This window comes from Nerophis lumbriciformis, linkage group LG21, assembly GCF_033978685.3.
Source record: "Nerophis lumbriciformis linkage group LG21, RoL_Nlum_v2.1, whole genome shotgun sequence".
Taxonomy (NCBI): Eukaryota; Metazoa; Chordata; class Actinopteri; order Syngnathiformes; family Syngnathidae; genus Nerophis; species Nerophis lumbriciformis.
Window position 1 is genome coordinate 18,521,361 of NC_084568.2, and position 21,140 is coordinate 18,542,500.

The 21,140-nt window shown below is 38.8% G+C and overlaps 1 protein-coding gene across 2 annotated transcripts in view; it reads left to right on the plus strand.

Moving 5' to 3' along the window:
- stt3b (STT3 oligosaccharyltransferase complex catalytic subunit B) overlaps positions 1 to 21,140 on the plus strand; it is a 116,661-nt gene that overhangs the window by 67,767 nt on the left and 27,754 nt on the right. For both annotated transcript variants that reach the window (XM_061982781.2, XM_061982780.2), the window contains exons 4-7: positions 7,018 to 7,083; positions 10,337 to 10,436; positions 10,616 to 10,714; positions 12,997 to 13,143. In XM_061982781.2, coding sequence (XP_061838765.1) covers positions 7,018 to 7,083; positions 10,337 to 10,436; positions 10,616 to 10,714; positions 12,997 to 13,143 — 412 coding nt within the window. The remainder of the gene's footprint in view (positions 1 to 7,017; positions 7,084 to 10,336; positions 10,437 to 10,615; positions 10,715 to 12,996; positions 13,144 to 21,140) is intronic.

The window sequence follows — 21,140 nt, forward strand, 5'->3', positions numbered from 1 at the left end:
TGCTGCAACTGCGCTCAAATGCCAAAGGAAAAATGTATTGGGTTTCTCTGACTTAATCACTGTTTCATTACTTTTCCTTTTCTAAATACTTATACTTGCCTCATTACAAGAGCAGAGATTGTAGCACTCCACCAAATTAGGTTATTGTTCATCTTCCATTTACATGTTATTGTTGTAGAGACACTTCTAGGTTGTGGAAAATGTTCTATTTGTATAATGTTGACCTGCACATTGCCGAAAAGCAGCTACTGTTTGCAGTCAACTACATTTAAAAATGGAAATGTTTGGGCACCTCATGACTCTTATTACGATTAAGGGGCTATGATTCTCTTATACATTGATTTGTGTATCTTTAATATATTGTAAATTATTATTATATTGTTCGTATAGTTTATATTATCATTATACATTCTGAATGCATTACATTTTCCGGACTATAAGCCAATAATTTTCTCCTACGCTTTGAACTCTGCGAATTATAAAACAATGCAGCTAATTTATTTGGCCAAATAAAACGTTATTGTATCCATTACTTTGGCATGTCTTTGAGGGGTGGATAGATTCGGGGTCCCTCGGTGCACAGTTGCTGTTACGGTCGGTTGCAGCTTGGCGCGCGGGCTGGTTGCCTCTGTGAGCAAACATTACTCTTCATGTCTCAAGCAAGCAATGGCGGTTGAGGAGGGAAGGGTAGTGTTGTTAATGCTTAACGTGTCACCGTAGCTTAATGATTTGTTTAGATGTGCACACTATGCAACTAGGAATAGGTACTGAATCCAGTACTTTTTTGGCACAGACCAAATCATGTAAAATTTAACAGTTCCTTGTTACCTGGATTGCGCATGATGTCATGCCCAGTTGCCGAATCAGTCGGCTCTTCACACTTCGGCACTTGGCGATCATTCCAGCAGCACTGAGAGCAGACTGCCAAACTACCTGTAGGTAATGCTGCAATTTTCAATGCCAACAAAGAAATTGACTAAAAAAACGCTGCGACGCAATTAAAAAAGGCTCCACTTTTCCAAATATGTGCTAGCTTGATGCTAATATATTTTGGCTTTGCTATTGACATGCTACTGATAAACCTAAAGATTTTACATGGTGATTTCAACACCTCCTAATTCGTTAATGAAAACTACAATTCAAATGCAAATTACAGTCAAACAGCTTGTGCGTAGTAAGTATAATTCTTACAGTATTAACACAAAAAACCCCACCTAAATACACAATTCTGCATCCCATGGAAAGACAAACCCTACCAGTCAAGAGCCTGTAAAATTGCCCCAACTCTGACACACCACACGGCGCCCTTGCCTAAAATTAATGTTTAAGTCTTGTCTTGTTCTAAGGAACCCAGTATCTTTTCTTTATTCACATGTATTTCCTAGTATGGCGTCACTCTGTTCTACAGAAGGAAACACTATTTTCTCATATCAGGAAACACACTTCTGTTGCAAACAGTACATGCAATAAATAAAGAAGCTCTTTAAATAAGCATATTTCTGCCTCACATGGTTGGATCGGTTCTTGTTTTATTTAAACTCACTAATTGGTGATTGGACCGTTTCTGGAAGTGATGTGCCATCCAGATTGATTACTCATCCTCTCACGATTGTGCTGTGTTCTATTTGGCAAGTGGTCTGAAAAACAAGCCTCCTGGCCATGCAACACTGCTGTTAATTATTAGTTTTATTTACCCAAAGGTGTCTTTCATTTCCTCCTCTCCATCTTTCTTTCCTTTCATCTCCTTTAATTGGTTTTGTCTTTGTCCATGGCTTTGATTTACTTTTTGTATGTTTTTTGTGTTTTTTTACTCATCTTTTTTTTAACACTTTTTTTTTGTCTAGCTCATTATTGGTCTTTGAGGCCTTCCACTTTTTTCCTCACAAATGCTTGTTAATTGTCATAGCTCGGCATTAGATGTATCCAGCTCCATTGTCTCCTAATGACCCATTCAGCTCAACTGTGCCCCGTCAAAACACGCCCATAGTCTATAATTGTATGCTCTCACACAGGCCTGGGCCGTTAACATCTTTTACGATATATTGACCTACAAATTATTTAAGAAAAACAATATTGTCAACATTACTTTCAGAACAAATTAACCACTGATTAAATAATACATAATTATAATAATGAAAATGTACCCTTTCAAGGCAATAAGCTTGTATTCCTCGTATATTTTAACATGAATTAACTTGAATTTCAAAGTCAATCAATCAAAGTTTAATTAAATAGCTCTGAATCACAAATGTCTCAAAAGGCTGCACAAGCCACAATGACGTCCTCAGCTCAGATCCCACATCAGGGCAAGAAAAAACCTCAACCCAATGGGAACGATAAACCTATGAAGATGTGGGGGGCCCCCCCTTGAGTGAGCGGTAAAATGGATGCCAAGTGGATACAGTTAATAATGTGAAAGTCCAGTTCATAGTGAAGCCAGCAGTGCATCCTGTTGTATGTAGATAAGCCAGCAGCGCAGAGACGTCACCAACTGATGCATAGAGCAGTGGTCCACCCTGGGTCCCAACTTGGAACAGCTACCGCCTCCTCCGTGGAAACTAATCTGTGGTCACCTGATAACCTCTCGGGCAGAGCAGAAAAGAGAGACGGCAGATCAACTGGTGTAAAAAGGGGGCTATTTAAACGCTAAGGTACATAAATGAGTTTTAGGATGGTAATTAAATGCTTCTACTGCGGTAGCGTCTCTGTTACTTGTAGGGCATTACAAAGTACTGGATCCCGAATAGAAAACGCTCTATAGCCCGCAGACTTTTTGGGCTCTGTGAATCACTAAGAACTCTGGCTTAATAAGCCGGAGTTCTTAGAACGCATATTTCTGGCAGGGACATATGGTACAATACAATCAGAAAAATAAAGTTAAAGTACCAATGATTGTCACACACACACTAGGTGTGGCGAAATTATTCTCTGTATTTGACCAATCACTCTTGATCACCCCCTGGGAGGTGAGGGGAGCAGTGGGCAGCAGCGGTGGCCGTGCCCGCGAATCATTTTTGGTGATTTAACCCCCAATTCCAATAAAATGGAGCCAGACCGTCCATCCATCCATCCATCCATCCATCCATCTTCTTCCGCTTATCCGAGGTCGGGTCGCGGGGGCAGCAGCCTAAGCAGGGAAGCCCAGACTTCCCTCTCCCCAGCCACTTCGTCCAGCTCTTCCCGGGGGATCCCGAGGCGTTCCCAGGCCAGCCGGGAGACATAGTCTTCCCAACGTGTCCTGGGTCTTCCCCGTGGCCTCCTACCGGTCGGACGTGCCCTAAACACCTCCCTAGGGAGGCGATCGGGTGGCATCCTGACCAGATGCCCGAACCACCTCATTTGGCTCCTCTCGATGTGGAGGAGCAGCGGCTTTACTTTGAGCTCCCTTCGGATGGCAGAGCTTCTCACCCTATCTCTAAGGGAGAGCCCTGCCACCCGGCGGAGGAAACTCATTTCGGCCGCTTGTACCCGTGATCTTGTCCTTTCGGTCATAACCCAAAGCTCATGACCATAGGTGAGGATGGGAACGCAGATCATTTTATCTGTAAGTAGTAAAACCTTCTGTGATGAGGTGACGACTTGTCCAGGGTGTACCCTGCCTTCCGCCCAATTGTAGCTGAGATAGGCTCCAGCGACCCCGAAGGGAATAAGCGGTAGAAAATGGATGGATGGATGGATAGTAAAACCTTAAAATCACATCTTAAGTGCACAGGAAGCCAGTGCAGGTGAACCAGTATAGGTGTTTATATAATCAAACTTTCTTGTCTTTGTCAAAAGTCTAGCAGCCGCATTTTGTACCAACTGTAATCTTTTAATGCTAGACATAGGGACACCCAAAAATATGTTACAATAATCGAGACGAGACGTAACGAACGCATGAATAAGGATCTCAGCATTGGTGGTGGACATATTACGAAGATGAAAGAAGGCTGTTTTACTGTTGCTACTGTAAGAAGTCCCTTGTTGGGGTAGCCCAGGTCTAGTCTCAAACCCAGGCAGAGCACATTTAAACACTTCTTATAATAATAATAATGGTTTATATTTTTATAACGTTTTTCTAGACTGTAAAAGCGCTTCACAGAGAAGTGAGAACTCATCATTCACTCCGACATTCACACTACGTAACATGTAATGGTGGTACTTTGGTCAAAATTGTGCATAGATTTTGTTCTACAGACCATCTTCAAGCCTCTTTCTGACTGTTTCTTCAGGATGCGCCATTTTTTGAGGGTTATTATTTACGCCTCTTCCAGGCCGAGCCCCCTTTGTCTGCGTATCCAACTTGTCAGTCATGTTGTAGTTTTTAGCTCTTCCATATGACATCTACTGACAGATACAAAAGTTGGAACTATATGCTACTTTGTATTAGAAATGGCAACAGCAGATAATTTTAGCGTGCTTGTGCATGTACGAACCAGTTTTCCTCACAACAAGGCATTGATGTTGCATGGTACGCGTCCTTCGTCCCTGACACATTCAAATTTGAAAGGACGCAGTCCACTCACTATGGATGCACCTAATTTTCCCATAAAAAAACATACATTGTGAACAACAACTTGTGTTTAAAATCACAGTAACTTAGTTTAAGTGCAACCGTTAATTGACGTTGTTGACAAAAATATGTGATAACATTTAAAATATCTTTATTTGGCATTAATAGTCGTGTTTTTCCAGACAAACAAATATGGATGTGTCAGCATTACTGGTGCCCACTGAGCAACCAAAGAGACAAATAGCTCAAGTCTCTACAAAAATACAGCGAGTGAAAACTAAGCACGTCATGAATAACTTTGCAAAGCGGACCTGGCTTTTCATAGATGTACGTCTGACGCTGGAGGCTGGAGGCTTGTCTCTCCTCCGTAAGATTGTTAGCTAGCGAGAGAGACAAAAGTTGTATGAAAAGTACATTTAAATATAATTTTAGCTAAACTGTGTCTATATACCTGTGTGAAACTTTCTTAACAGCACATAATGCTCTTTTATTTTGAAGCTAGGATTTGGTGTCGTTTTGTTACTGCTGCTGTTTTGACTGGCCTTTTGTTTAGGTAAAAAATTTGTTTTTATCAGCATTTTGCTTGCCCTCGCTTTTAAATGGAAACAAATGTAATGGTTATTTTTGCCTAATGAGCAACATAGTTACAGTATAAATAAATATTTCATAGTGAAGTAGTCCTCTTTGTTATGCCTAATTGAATAAATATATCTCAAGCTGAAATCAAAAGCCAATGGCTGAATTAGGGCTACTATATATGTGTACCTTCGTAATCTCATTAATCGACTAATCGCTAATAGTACATTTTTAGTCAACCATCAAAATAGTCATTAGAAGAAGGCCGAGTAACTAGCAAAATGAATCGTGTTGTCAGCAGACCAATCACTGTTTCAGCCTTCTGTACATCTGCTCAGCGCATACATGATCACCAGTACACAGTATCACGACATGCTAGTGTATATATGTATATGTAAACATGGGTTTATTTTCTTCATAGTAAATAAACCCATGTTTCCACTACTTGATGCTGTGCCAATTTGTGTCGATGGTGTTTTAACATTCAGGGGATGTGCAGTAACTGGAATGAAATAAAAAATAAAATTGTAAAAAAAACATTCTGTGATGGCGGTGATGAAAAGTACTCTGAATAATGGTCAACAATTATGTTCTGACGCCGTCTGTGCATACATGTTGCTTACTACAAGATCCCATTTTTCTCGTGCAAGCAGGAGAAAGTGAACGCAAAATGTAGGATTGTGTTTAATTTCAGACACATTCGGAACATAAATGAATACATCTGTTAAATATAACCATATACCATACCACCATCAAATGAGTTTAATGCTACAATTTCAGAAATAGAATAATACAAGAAATAGAAATAAATAAAAAATATTATTTGGGACCTGTTGGATTTCCCAGGGACCCACAAAAATGGCTATCAGTGGGTCCCGGGGACTAACTTAATTAATAACCTATCAACATCACTGAAGAGAACAGAGGAAAAATAAGGAACTTATTCACTACAATTTTGGACTACAACTGAATAAAAATGGCGGATTCACACAAAGTTCTTCAGGTAAACCTTTACCATATATGGAGATATTTGCCTACGGAACTCTGGCAAAATACATTACAATCGCTTCAAATTCCAAAAAGCCTTGTTTGGAAATGGGAAACATTTTTTATTAATATTCTGCCATGCCTCTATGGTTTAGATTAAAATTTGTGGGAGTCACAAAAACAGGTGCCAACAAGGGGGGGGGGGGAGTTGGTTTCGCATAAAATGACTGAATGAATGAATTTGGGCTTACGATTCCATTTCCTTCTCCTAGTCATATTACTCAACTTACCTGCTGATCATTGTAAACTACTTACTGCTATTATCATGTTATTTTTCAGGTAAAGAGGAAATGTCTTCTAACTCTACTTGGTGTTGGAAGCTACAGTGAAAGTTAGACTTAGACTTAGACAAACTTTAATGATCCACAAGGGAAATTGTTCCACAAAAAGACATGACATGCAAACTGTCTCGTTTATGCTGTCTCGACTTCGACTCAGACAAACTTTGTTGATCCACAAGGGAAATTCTTCCACACAGTAGCTCAGTTACAAAGGATGGAAAGGTAGTTACAATAACACTAGAATGCATAAGTTACTGCTCACTAAAGAACATTGTGTACCTACTCATGTGTGGATAATGTCTGATTGTAATTATGTTATTTTATTTTTATTTTGTTTCACAAGCCAAATTGTTTTGGTCATGCATAAATGCATTACATATTTGTATTTAGAATAAATATAATTTAAAGATTGAACGCACAGTACATGTTGTACATATTAGTTGAAATAGAATGCTCACAGAGGTTATGATGAAAGTACCGTGGAATTTCTGCAAAAGAAAGCAGCTGTTTTTCCGCAGTAATTGAAGGAGAACCCCGTGTCATTATGATTATCATTACAGTGCTACTTCATGGTTTGTTTCCTTTTTTTCTTCCTAACTAACACTTTTCTTCTTTCCCCAGGTGAAATCTGTGAAGACAGGCTCAGTTTTTTGGACTATTGGCTGTTGTCTGTGCTATTTTTACATGGTAAGTATAATTCACACAAACATTGACACAATTGGCTGATATATTAATTGAGGACCGAACAATTTGGAAGTTGTCCCATCGTATTGCTATGGCTGACATAATCAGGGTGGGCAACTAAACAAGTAAACCATGGTCAAAAGCAAATAAATACAGGGCTGGGTATCATGGCCAATTTCCTAAAAACATTTTTTTTTTATTGATAATATTAAAAAGTTGTGATGGCTTCTATTACTGTATCTACATGAATCAGGTAGTAATGCTCGCAAGTCCCTCAGTTTTTGTTTTTTTTCCTGGACGACTTGTTGCTGGAAGCTAATGTTAGCATAGCTGCTGCCTTGGCTGTGTGCATGGCATCATGAAATCTGAGGACAACCAAAAAATGTTGGGGCATAATGTAGGGCCCAGTGTCAGAAAGCTGGGTCTCCGTCAGAGGTCATGGGTCTTCCAGCAGGACAACGACCCAAAGCATACTTCGAAAAGCACAGTGCAAACAAAAAAAAATAAACATGTGAATACCAAAGCATTTGTAATTTCAAGAATTTTCTGGGAAAAGTGGTGCATTATCTGACAGAAATGCAGGGGTGCCAATATTTTTGGCCATGACTGTATGTATATATATATATATTTATATATGTACATATACGTATAAATATGTGTATATGTTAATACGTATATGTATTTATGTGTGCGCGTGCACATGTATTGTTACCTTATATGCAGTCTGCTCTCGCCTCCCGTCCAAATAATAATAAAAAAAAAAAAATGGAATCTAAAAAAAATAAAACATTTTACTCTGTATTGAGCCGAGGGAACGCATTATGCATTAATCTCTACTCCTGTCAGGCTAATATTTTAAGTAATTTATTTTCATTATCCCTGTGTATAAACACTTAAGATCTTGGGTATTTTGCTTAATTGAGGATCGTGACACTGCTAAATACTGAAGACTGTTTTTATTCTAAGATATATTTCAGGATTAGTCTTGTGTATTTATTAAATTATCTTAATCTGAAAGGCATTTCATTTGTAAAGTTATTTAACGGACTATTCATAGATTGCTTACGTTAGTGTTATTTAGCCTGTTTAGACGGAAAAATGTGAATGCCTTACATCAGGGGCATGCAAAAGTTTTCCATTTTATGGTTGTACACTAAAAATCTAAGGATGATATTTTGATGTATTTCATTTTGTTCAAAAAAATCTGAAGAAAAATCCAATACGATAAGTTTTGGTGCTGTTCATAGTTATTAAGCACTTTTGGCAACGCACACCAATGGGATGGAATGGTAAGATACTGAAGAAACAAATTATACCTTTTCTCAAAATAACAACATTGGTTGTCTTCTGGTTATAAATGGCAACATGCTGTAATAACAACCTGTAGTAGAAACACAATCCTGATTGTTTACTGTTCAGAAGTGTGCTATGATGTGTGGCCTATGATTTAAGACTGCAGAAAATAATGTATACCCCAGATTTGTATCAACCTTTGTTGTTTGAGCTGCTATTTAAAGTCGTCAATTGACCATTTAAAGCTCCACATTATATAGACACACACAGGCATCTTGCCAGTCTCGTGCAAACTCTGCACTCGTTGGCTGCATTATGGTCCAACGTGTGATGTTTTGCTATGTTGGGTAACATGTAGCACACAACTAATCTGTACCACCTTTTCTGGGCTATATAAACACGCAATCTAGACAAGAGAACCTACTTTTTAGCATGCTGATGGAGCGCACTGGGAGACACCCCGCTAGTGCCAAAAATACCAGCAAGTTCTACCATATTGCGCTGGAATGAACCAGATGCAAGAAAATGACATTATTTCATATAGGAATTGACATTATTTCATATAGGAATTTGGTGATGTGTTGATATCATCATTAGCCATTGAAAAAAATTCACTAGCAGACACTGCAGGGTTTCCCGGTAATATAATTGATTGTGGCGGTGCGCTACAGCAACATGGTAGCTGCCACACCTTAAACATTTTTTTTACATAAAAACAAAATAAGGTAATATGATGTATTAGGTCTGTAACGATTTGTTTTAACTTCGATTTCATAGTTGTCGTTACCGATACGATTCAGGGACTATCTTATGTTTTTAGAACGATATGATCCAAAACGTTTCAGGAAAAAAATTGTCTACTATAAGATTTGTTTTAAATGTATGTATACATTTTTTGCCTTTTTGAATAAAGTACAGTATATGCATCAAAGCACAATGCCTCTTTTTAATATTTCACGAGTTATAAAATGGCATTAATGTATAGGCAATATGTGATATAATTTTATTTTATTGTTTCACGGCCCAAATATTGGCAAGCACACAGAAGTTGCTCTCTCCATCGTCCGTCTTTGCACCATAATTGCCTCCCTGTCACAGATCTGACGTGCATTGGAAGTGTTTTACTGTTTTTGCATCACAAGACACCAGAAATCCTTAAAACGCCACCGCAAAGTACAGTATGATAAAACTGTACAAAGCACACACACACACACACACAAAAAATTTCAGAACCCCCAACCCTGTACAATGCAACAATAGACCACCCACATTCTAGTATACGCAAGAAGATAACAGCATTTTTTGTTATGCTCCACAACAATAATAGCAATGAAAAGAGTTCCTGCTGCCCACTCTATTTGAATGATTTTGTGAAATAATTGTAATCTCAATTCTAAGCAAAAAAATTAATCATGCTTCACATTTTTGCCAGAATCATGCGGCCCTATTCTTTATATACAGTAAGACGGACATGATAAATTAATCGTGTTCACTATTTTGCCTATTTTTAATAAGAGTCACACAATCTTCGGCGCACAAGCTTAGTAGATCCGCTTTGGTTGTGCTATTCTCAGATGTTTCCAATGATTGTGAGAATCGCTTATCGTGAGGTACCCTTAAATACACAGCCCTACTCGGTCAATATTTTTCATCCTAATAAACCCCTCTCTGCTTTAACAGGGAGGGTTTTCTCTGTCAATACATTACTTTGGCCACTAACCTGAAATATACTAGGACTTTCAAAGATTGTTTTAGCACTGCATCTCTCACTCAAACGTCACGTTAGTTTCCATCCTCAACAAATTTTATGAATCAGATGGATTATTTTTTATTTATACCCCAGATAAACCTGACGCCTGTTCTTCAAAGCCAATCTGTTGCTCTGTTTATGAAATAAATACTCATTTTGAAAGATGTAAAAATGTCCACTTTTGGCTGACATGCATGCACTTGTTTGTTGCAGGTATCGGCATGGGGAGGGTACGTGTTTATCATCAACCTGATTCCCCTCCATGTGTTTGTGCTCCTGCTAATGCAGCGCTACAGCAGAAGAGTCTACATTGGTAAGACGCACTGTACAATGTGAATTACTTCATCTTGACACTTCAGTTGAAATTATAGACAGACCATAGTACTGAAGTATTTTGTGCACACACACTTATATCTGGAGTTATAATTCTGGCATCATTTGAGAATTTGATATCTTACCAAACCTTCTCTCTCTGCCTTTTTCTGTCTAAAGCATACAGTACATTCTACATTGTTGGACTTGTACTATCAATGCAGATCCCTTTTGTTGGCTTCCAGCCCATCAGGACTAGCGAGCACATGGCTGCTGCTGGTAAGTCCAATGTTCTTTGACTTATGATAGCTTCCTGAATTTTAAGGCATGACCGGTCACTCATGACTTTTAATATACAAACATTGATTCTGTAAATTGTGATTTACTACGGGAATGTATTCAAAAGACACGGCCAAATTGGTGAATGTACTGGGTGGAAATGTTGGACAATAATCTTGCATTAGGTACGGCATATACTGCAGAGTTTTAAATGTAAAGTCAACTTACAGTACTTTCAGGCACTCGCACAGTTATACACTTGTTTTTGAAAAGAGAACAGTAAAAGCTTGTATAATTTGTTCCTGCCAAAGGACAGTAAGACAGATTTAAAATCAATAAGCCAGCAGGTTAGTAATAAATCACATTGTTAATAGTTCTGGCATGTGAAATGTCTGTGAAAATGCGTAAATCCGAGTATTTAAACATTAATTTTCGCGCCAAAATATCACTGTCGCGTTTTTTTTAAGAAATATAAATACGATCTAAACAAAATTTGTTGAACGCTTGCTTTAGCCGCAGGTATTCACAGTTCCCCTTGCCTAAACGCCACACTAAGTTGCAGAACGGGGGAGACGATCAGAAGCACTGAAACAAGCTCTCTAGTTAGCAACCGTCTAGCTAGCTTGCTTGTTGTTGCCTTCGTTCACTCTCTGAATCGCAACTTTGACGGCTACCTACTTTGCTACTAATCATATTTGGATGAATACAATCCAAGCAGTTACATCCGAATCATTTGTCGTTCTAGAGTATTTTTTATTAGCAAGCTCGAATGTGACCAATTATGTATTATGAAAATAAAAACTTGTTAAAAAAAAAAAAAAAAACTCCTTGGCAAAATTTCAGACCACTAACCTTCGAACCAAGCAATCATACCATATCTAAAGACATATGTAGATTAATTTCTGTGTAACTTGTTTTTCTTTTTTTGTTAACCAAGTGAAACAGTAAATGTGTATTGCCGACACATTTCCTGTTCTGATAAATAACCAGCAACACAATGGGCCCTCAAATGGTGCAATTGAAGTACCGGTAGACGTTTTATGAAAGGCTCGTCTCAGGTACTCTTTTTCCAGAAACAAACGGTCCGTGTCTGATCCACAATTTGGTCTCTCCTGCTGGCCTAGTTTCCAAATAAAATTGAATTACGTTCCCAGTTTTAAAGCTTTCTAATAAGTCCTTTGTGTGTTACTTTTCTGCAAAATAGTTTTATCACTTAATATAGAAGTATGTTGATATTTTCGAAATGATGATGATAATTGTTGAGTGGTTAATATAGCAGCTTTTGAAGAATCATCTGCACCCTTTTAACACTGCAGCAGGCATACAAGTAATCTTTTTTTCGCCTTTTGCACCAACTGTATCATAAGAGTCTTTGAAAATGTGCCACCAGTAATAATATCTGCCACTTTCAGTTTTTGGCTTCCTTTTTTGCTAACTCTCAGAGAGCAAATATATTTTCATGTTGCATGGGTAGCAGCTGATCCAAACATCTGGTGGTAGCTTTTAGGATGTACAATTGTAGATGATAGTAGAGTGACTGAGCCATGGACTGCAGTATTCATGACGGTGGCACACAAGCACAGACTTTCATCACCGTTGCTGCTCTCCAGGAAACATGCAGTAGCTTCACTGTGGGTTGTGCAGGGCAGGGAGATATCACACATTTGGGAGTTGTTCAAAAGGTTGTAAAATATTTAGTTTTTTATGTCAAATCTACAAGATTAGCAGCATCATCAGGGTATTGGTACTGTGTTGTTTTATTTCAATCAATAATTCACCAAACCGATTGTTGCACACAGGTCTGTTACTTTAGACCAAATGTCAAACCTTTGACAATACAACACGATTAGCAGTTAGCAAAGCGTTAATTCAGCTGCTAATTAGCCAACATGCCAAATAGCTTAACACTTAGCTAGGATAACAAAAGCATAGAGAAACATTGTGAAACATTAATTCACAAGGTAATCCAAGCGGACTGTTTAAAGAGCTCTGTGACAATGACTGAGTAAAGGGAGATGAATTAAGTACAACTGAAGTGTGTGTGTGTGTGTACGAGATAAAAGCCCAACTAATCAGATGGCCTGGTTCAGTCAAACAAATTTTGAAATCTGTCCCATGATGTTTATCTTTTACATATGTAAAAACAGCCAAAGGGACGATTATAAACTGACTTGTCAGAAGTTTTAAAAATTTACAAATCCTCATGAAGGTGTCTTTTTAATTATTCAGAATGCCCACAGTGTTTGCTCAGGTGTGGTGTTGTCTTTTTTTTTCTCCCCCAGGTGTGTTTGCACTACTCCAAGCGTATGCCTTTCTGCAGTACCTGAGAGATAGATTGACCAAACAGGAATTCCAGACACTCTTCTTCCTTGGTGTCTCTCTTGCCGCTGGCGTGGTCTTCCTCACTGTGATATATCTCACATACACAGGTGTGTATTTCAGCCAACGCATGCTCACAGTAATATTTAGTCACATTGTGCTAGTGTTGTCCCGATACCAACATTTTGGTATCAGTACCAATATGTATTTAATTAATCAACATCAAAATCGAAATTGAGGTTTTAATTAGTGCGATAACCAAACAACAAGTGACACAGGTTCCCCCCGCTCAATTCGCCAATCAGAATGGTTGAGCCTTGTGTCCTTTGCCTCCTGGCCTCAGTCAAAGAAACATTACGTTTGTGTGGAGGCAGCCAGTACGTCAATAACAAACACCACTTGCACATTGGGAAAGGTTTTAATGGTGACTAGGCCTGGGCCGATAGTCAATAAGTCAATCGATTGCTGTGTCAGTGTGTTTATTTTCTTCGTCTCTCGCTTTAAACAGGGCGAAAGAGGTCTTACTCTGTGCATTGCAGCGAGCTCTCTTTTCAGTCATTCACAAAAGTTGTCCGTGTGCAGAGAGCGAGATCGCTAGCTTACACACACAAGAAGCACGGACAGAGAGCCTCTCAACTCACTAGTGATAAACTGTGCAAAGTAACAAAAATTAAGAGTAAACAAATTTAATTACAAAGCCAAATGTTGTGTTGTGGGAATATTTCAGCCTCAGATGGGCAATATGAGACCTTCAACACAGACGGACAAACGAGCAACAACGTTGTGATGGCAACAAAAAAAGAAAACCAGACCTTGTTTTTCAAAATGGGAAAAAAATGCACTTTAAGATGTTAATTTATTTCCACTGAAATTTTGCTTGCAGAAACGAGTCCATTTTATTGTATTGTTTATTTATTAAGGATAACAAAGTTATTTACCTTCCAATTACAGTAAAATAGTAAACAATTCTACAGTAATCAGAAAAATAAGTTTATATCCTTTTAAATGGTTTATATGCATTGTTATATGATTACATTCCATTATCAACACTGTCTAAATACTGAAGAAATAACGGATACAAATCTTAAACACCTTGAGTATGTCTGCATAAAGCCAAATATTTTTGAAAGTAGATTATTGCATATTAATCTAATGTGTGGGACTTTGAGACACAAATATGTAAATTGACAGTCTAAAAGTAACACGTCGTCCTTAATTCGGTATTTTTGCAGTTTTATGCATTTAAATGGATAAAATATAAATATGGCAAGGCAAATCAAATTGCAATCACAATTTTGGTGAGAAAAATTGCTATTAGGTTTTTTTCTTTCAATCGTGCAGTCCTAATTTATAGATACATTTAGAAATAAAGGAAACACAAAACATTTTTCATTTCTGGCTTTATTCTAAGAGAACATCTTAGGATAATACTACATCTAATAACGTAAAAGCACTGCCATTAAACATAAATAACTTTTCTTACAGCATTCTGATTAATTTTAGAACACTGAAATGAAATAAAATGGCATTCGAATTACTTAAAAATTTATCTTTTTCAAAGTAACAGTGCACTCCAATCACAGACTTATGAAATTCAGTCCATTCACTTGCATTAGTTTTCGGGGCTGTTTTGGCCCCGCTAATACGCCAATAATTGGGCATAACGGGAGCTAGTCAATTACATTCTTGACATGTTTGTCTTGAAACTTGTTGTGCAGGTATTGATACTTGTCTTTCAAGTGTTTTGTCAAGCTAGCTTGGAAGTATTGAAACCTTTGGGAAGGCATGTTTTAAAGCAACTGCTTCAGTGTTTTTTGCTTTACCTTTATCGTCCGCTTTAAAGCTAAAATATATCCATATTGCACTTTGTGCAGCCTCTTTATTGTGTAAAGTTGCCGCTTTTGCCATTCTCCCTCTTCTGTCTCCCTCGTCCTTCTCTACGCAGTTTCCATTTGTATGCACTCTGTGTTGGCTCACTCACAATAAGGGATTGGTACCAAATTCAGTACTTATGCACTCTGTGTTGGCTCACTCACAATAAGGGATTGGTACCAAATTCAGTACTTTTATAGTCACCAACAGAATTCCGTCAGGACTACCTGTTACTGATTCCATATTTCGATACCTTTGTTGCGAGTGAGGTAGGGATGTCCCGATCCAGGTTTTTGCACTTCCGATCCGATACCGATATTGTTTTTGCACTTCCGATCCGATACCGATACTGACCGATACTGGCCTATCCGAGCATGTATTAAAGTTTAAAGTTATTTAGCCTACTTAGTTGTCAGAATCATGTTGAAAAGGGTTTTAGTACTCTTGATAACAACTAGCCAGCTGAATTAGGTGAGTTTGAATAATACACAATGGTTGGTAACAAGAAACTGACATGTTTATTCAAGGATAAACACAAAATAGACAAAATTATACATGACAAACAGAAATGGCATCATTGAACTGGGGCTGGGCGATATGGCCTTTTTTTAATATTGCGATATTTTAAGGCCATATTGCGATACACGATATATATCTCCATATTTTGCCTTAGCCTTGAATGAACACTTGATGCATATAAAGTTAAAGTTAAAGTACCAATGATTGTCACACACACACTAGGTGTGGCGAGATTATTCTCTGCATTTGACCCATCACCCTTGATCACCCCCTGGGAGGTGAGGGGAGCAGTGGGCAGCAGCGGTGGCCGCGCCCGGGTATCATTTTGGTGATTTAACCCCCAATTCCAACCCTTGATGCTGAGTGCCAAGCAGGGAGGTAATGGGTCCCATTTTTATAGTCTTTGGTATGACTCGGCCGGGGTTTGAACTCACAACCTACCGATCTCAGGGCGGACACTCTAACCACTAGGCCACTGAGTAGGTAGATATATAATCACAGCAGTATGATGATTCTATGTGTCTACATTAAAACATTCTTCTTCATACTGCATTAATATATGCTACTTTTAAACTTTTATGCAGAGAAGGAAATCACAACTAAAAAAATCACTATTTTTTTCATACGGTGTTTATCTGGAAATGTTTGCCTCGGCATTTTGATGGTGTGGACGTGTGGCACCGAATGGAGATAAGCGTCTCGACAGACGTTACAATATTTGAACAATGATGACGAAAACTGTTTTCTCTGTCGTGTCCGTGTGTCGAAAATTGTTATGCGCTTATTTTTTTATTTGATTTTGTGCGTGGCATAGATTTGCCGTGCGCAGAGGACGTTTGAGCAGTGCGCAATTTATGGCGTCACATTAATGCCAAAAATCCAAGCGCATAAAAACTGTTATCGCGCGCTGATTCTCCACTTCGTGCGCGCGCGACACCCTTTTGCGCGCGCGTGGTGCCTTTTTGCGCGCGCTTGGTGACTTTTTGCGCGCGCATGGTGACTTTTTGCGCGCGCGCCGTCTCGGTCTGTGCGCTCTCTGTGTACTCCTGGCATCTCTCCTCGCGCTGTCATGTTTCTTTTTGGCACTTTGGGGGCGGGTATGCTTAGACGGCCCCTCCTTTCTGATTGGCTCTGAGCATTTTTCATATGACCAATCATTCTCCTGCGTAGCCTCAATCATTACATTGATGTCAATGGTACATGTACTCATTACATTACCATAACTTGCTCGATTTTCGACCAATTTACAAACGGTTTGCCTTGTTACAAATCTTATTACATGTAGATGTGACATAGGATGCTGTACCTGTTGAAATTACAAATGTTCAAGAAGAAGTGAAATTATAAAATAATGTTATGGTTGGATGTTATTGCTGGTGGACCAGTTCTGGCTGAAAGATGTGATTATGGTGTTTGTTGTCTTATTATTTATTTGGGTCACATTTTGTATTACCCTGTATTGTGTTTATGTGGTATGAAATAACCTTCATCAGCGCGCGACAATTTTTTATCCACTTCTTCCTCCGTAAATCTTGATACATATTGACGATGACCCGCCCTGCAATACTTCTGATTGGCTCTGAGCATTTTTCCCCTGACCAATCAGAAAGAAGGGGCCGTCTAAGCATACCCGCCCCCAAAGTGCCAAAACGAAACATGACAGCGCACAGACCGAGACGGCGCGCGCGCAGAAAGGCACCGCGCGCGCGCAAAAAGGCACCACGCGCGCGCAAAAGGGTGTCGCGCGCGCGCACGAAGTGGAGAATCAGCGCGCGATAACAGTTTTTATGCGCTCGGATTTTTGGCACTAATGTGACGCCATAGCAATTGCACAGGCGCACACGGCTGCGCTAGCATCACAGCTAACGTTAGCCATGCTGCTACCTCTCTGCTGGGAGAGGGCGTATACGTATGTGACGTATGACGTGACGTGTGTCGTGACAGTATGTGACGTGTGTAAGAAGGTGCGCTTGCTGTCTGTGAGAAGGAGAGACAGGAAAGAGTGAGAAGAGCCTGTCGTGTAATGCCAGCAGCTAAAAGCAACTGCGTGAGACTCCACAGACATGTGGATGTGTTGAAGGTGTGCTGGAAAATGCGGAACGGAAAATAGTGAGCAGCAGAAAAGTGGAATGTATTATTTAAATCGGTGCGTTGGAAAACACGGACCGGAGTTTTTTTTAAACTGGATCTGGATCGGCATTTTCCCATGCTTTGCCGATACGCATTTTTTTGCAAATATCGGCGGCCGATCCGATCCAAATATCGGATCGGGACATCCCTAGAGTGAGGTAATACATTTGCCAAACAAGCAGCATTTAGATTGCCTCTAGATAAAGTTATAATTTCCTTGTCAACATAGCAAGTAAAGCCTGATAGAAAATACTCAAATGTACTGTGAGGCTTCACGTTTTAAAATCCATTGGATTTGCCAAAGATGTTCTACTAATTAGCATTAGCCATTTTACATGGCGATTTCGACACCTCCAAATTTGGTGAGGAAAACTGCAACTCAGATGCATGTTATAATCAAACACCTGGTGTGTAATAAATGCAATACTTAAAGTATAAAGACTTTTTAGGGCATAACAAAAAACTACATTCAGCTAAATGGCAAAGACTACTACTCCTGACTAGGCTACACATTGCAGTCTATACACTACTGCCATCTAACATTTTGGAATCGGAATGGATCGTAATTTGTTGATTTTTTTTTTTTGCCTATGTATTACTTTTCCTCAAAACGCCTCGAAACATTCCGCATAGGTTTTTTCCTTCCATGATACGCAGCCCTGCCGCGTTTTATCGTTACATCAATGTTTCATTGTTCCTTTGCTGATTATTGATTTCATTTATTTAACAGCTTTTTAATGAGTAAGTCAAGGTTGTAATTGCTGCTGCTAAGTCCCCTGTGTTATGGTAAAATCAGCTTTATCCCATTTGTTCAAATAAGAGTATATTTACTATTTTGGGAACTATTTTTAGTTGAACCTCGTTCAGCATTTCTACAAATCAGTCTCCAAAAAAAAATGAATGACATAAATCAACAGCCACTCGAATAGTACCCATAAACACACTGGGTCTTTCAGTAGATCATTAAAGGAGGATTTATTTCAGCAGTCTATCTAGAGTTCCGTTCCTACAGTGGCAATAATCTAAGTCTGAATTTAAACCTAAATACTACCTGACTAAACCACTAAGTCACACACATTGTACATAGAACACATGAACAACATAAAATGCAGTTATAAAAAGAATATTATGTATTTTCAGCGATTGATCGACGTCATCATCGACGTCATGTTCCTAAATACTTTGGTATATGAGACGGGTGTTACCAAAATATTGGTATTGTTACAACACTAATATATATATATATATATATATATATATATATATATATATATATATATATATATATATATATATATATATATATATATATATATATATATATATATATGTATTAGTGTTGTAACGATACCAATATTTTGCAGTACTTTTCTAAATAAAGGGGACCACAACAACATTGCAATCCATCCATTTTCTACCGCTTGTCCCTTTCGGGGGCGCGGGGGGGAGCTGGAGCGTATCTGCAATATTGGCTTTATTTGAACAAATATTAGGGTACATTAGACATATGTTTCTTATTGCAGTTAAGTCCTTAAATAAAATAGTGAACATACCGGTACTAGACAGTTTGTCTTTTAGTAGGAAGTAAACAAACAAAGACTCATAATTAGTCTGCTGACATATGCAGTAGCATATTGTGTCATTTATCATTCTATTATTTTGTCAACATTATTAAGGACCAGTGGTAGAAAATTAATTATTAAACTACTTGTTCATTTACTGTTAATATCTGCTTATTTTCACTTTTAACATGTTCTGTCTACACTTCTGTTAAAATTTAATAATCACTTATTCTTCTGTTGTTTGATACTTTACATTAGTTTTGGATGATACCACAAATGTGGATATCAATCCTATACCAAGTAGTTACAGGATCATACATTGGTCATATTCAAAGTCCAGGGTCATACATTGGTCATATTCAAAGTCCTCATTTGTCCAGGGAAGTATTTCCTGAGTTTATAAACATAATATACATTTAAAAAAAACAAATGAAGATGTTGTGATGCCAAAAAATAATCAACATAATCATAGTAGTATCGATTAGATACGGCCTGTACTTGATATCATTACAGTGAATGTGAGGTGTCGATCCACTAATGGCATTTGTTTACATTTTGATGCCGGTGAGCTACGGTGTGGAGTGAAGCACGTTTAGCTATTCCTCGTCCTGCAGGGGTTATACTTGTAAGAAACGTACTTTATTTGTCGCCATGGAGACCAGGATTAGTGATTTTGAAGTAGCTAAAACATTGCCGAAGGCAGATGGACGTTAGCCGCAGGTCTTAAAGCACCTCTTCCTTTATACACATACGTATACGCCCTCGCGGAGCAGAGAGGTAGCAGCATGGCTAACGTTAGCTGTGATGCTAGCGCAGCCGTGCAAGCAACCTTTATGGCGTCACATTAGTGCCAAAAATCCGAGCGCATAAAAACTGTTATCGAGCGTGGTCCCTTTTTGCGCGCGCGCGCGGTGCCTTTCTGCGTGCGCGCCGTCTCGGTCTGTGCGCTGTCATGTTTTGTTTTGGCACTTTGGGGGCGGGTATGCTTAGACGGCCCCTTCTTTCTGATTGGTCAGGCGAAAAATGCTCAGAGCCAATCAGAAGTATAGCAGGGCGGGTCATCATCAATATGTATCAAGATTTACGGAGGAAGAAGTGGATAAAAACATGTCGCGCGCTGATGAAGGTTATTTCATACCACATAAACACAATACAGGGTAATACAAAATGTGACCCAAATAAATAATAAGACAACAAACACCATAATCACATCTTTCAGCCAGAACTGGTCCACCAGCAATAACATCCAACCATAACATTATTTTATATTTTCATTTCTTCTTGAACATTTGTTTTCTAATTTAGGGAATTTCTTTTGATTCAGCCATAAAATTAATGAAATAATCTTTGAATTTTGTTTTTAAAATGTTAAAAATAGCCTTTTAATAATGTATTCTGAAACAGTTTAAAATAATCAGAGAACTGACTAACACTGACCCTACACAACTATGTTGCACAATTAAGTCATTTTTTTTTTAAAGCGAAAGAGGTCATTTCAACAGGTACAGCATCCTATGTCATATCTACATGTAATAAGATTTGTAACAAGGCAAACCGTTTGTAAATTGGTCGAAAATCGAGCAAGTTATGGTAATTTAATTAGTACATGTACCATTGACATCAATGTAATGATTGAGGCTAGCTGTCCGAGGTAAGATGGCTACAACGTTGCTACATTGGAGAATCATTGGTCATATGAAAAATGCTCAGAGCCAATCAGAAAGGCGACACCGTTTTGACGATGACCCGCCCTGCAATACTTCTGATTGGCTCTGAGCATTTTTCCCCTGACCAATCAGAAAGAAGGGGCCGTCTAAGCATACCCGCCCCCAAAGTGCCAAAACGAAACATGACAGCGCACAGATCGAGACGGCGCGCGCGCAGAAAGGCACCGCGCGCGCGCAAAAAGGCACCGCGCGCGCGCAAAAGGGTGTTGCGCGCGCGCACGAAGTGGAGAATCAGCGCGCGATAACAGTTTTTATGCGCTCGGATTTTTGGCACTAATGTGACGCCATAAACCTTCC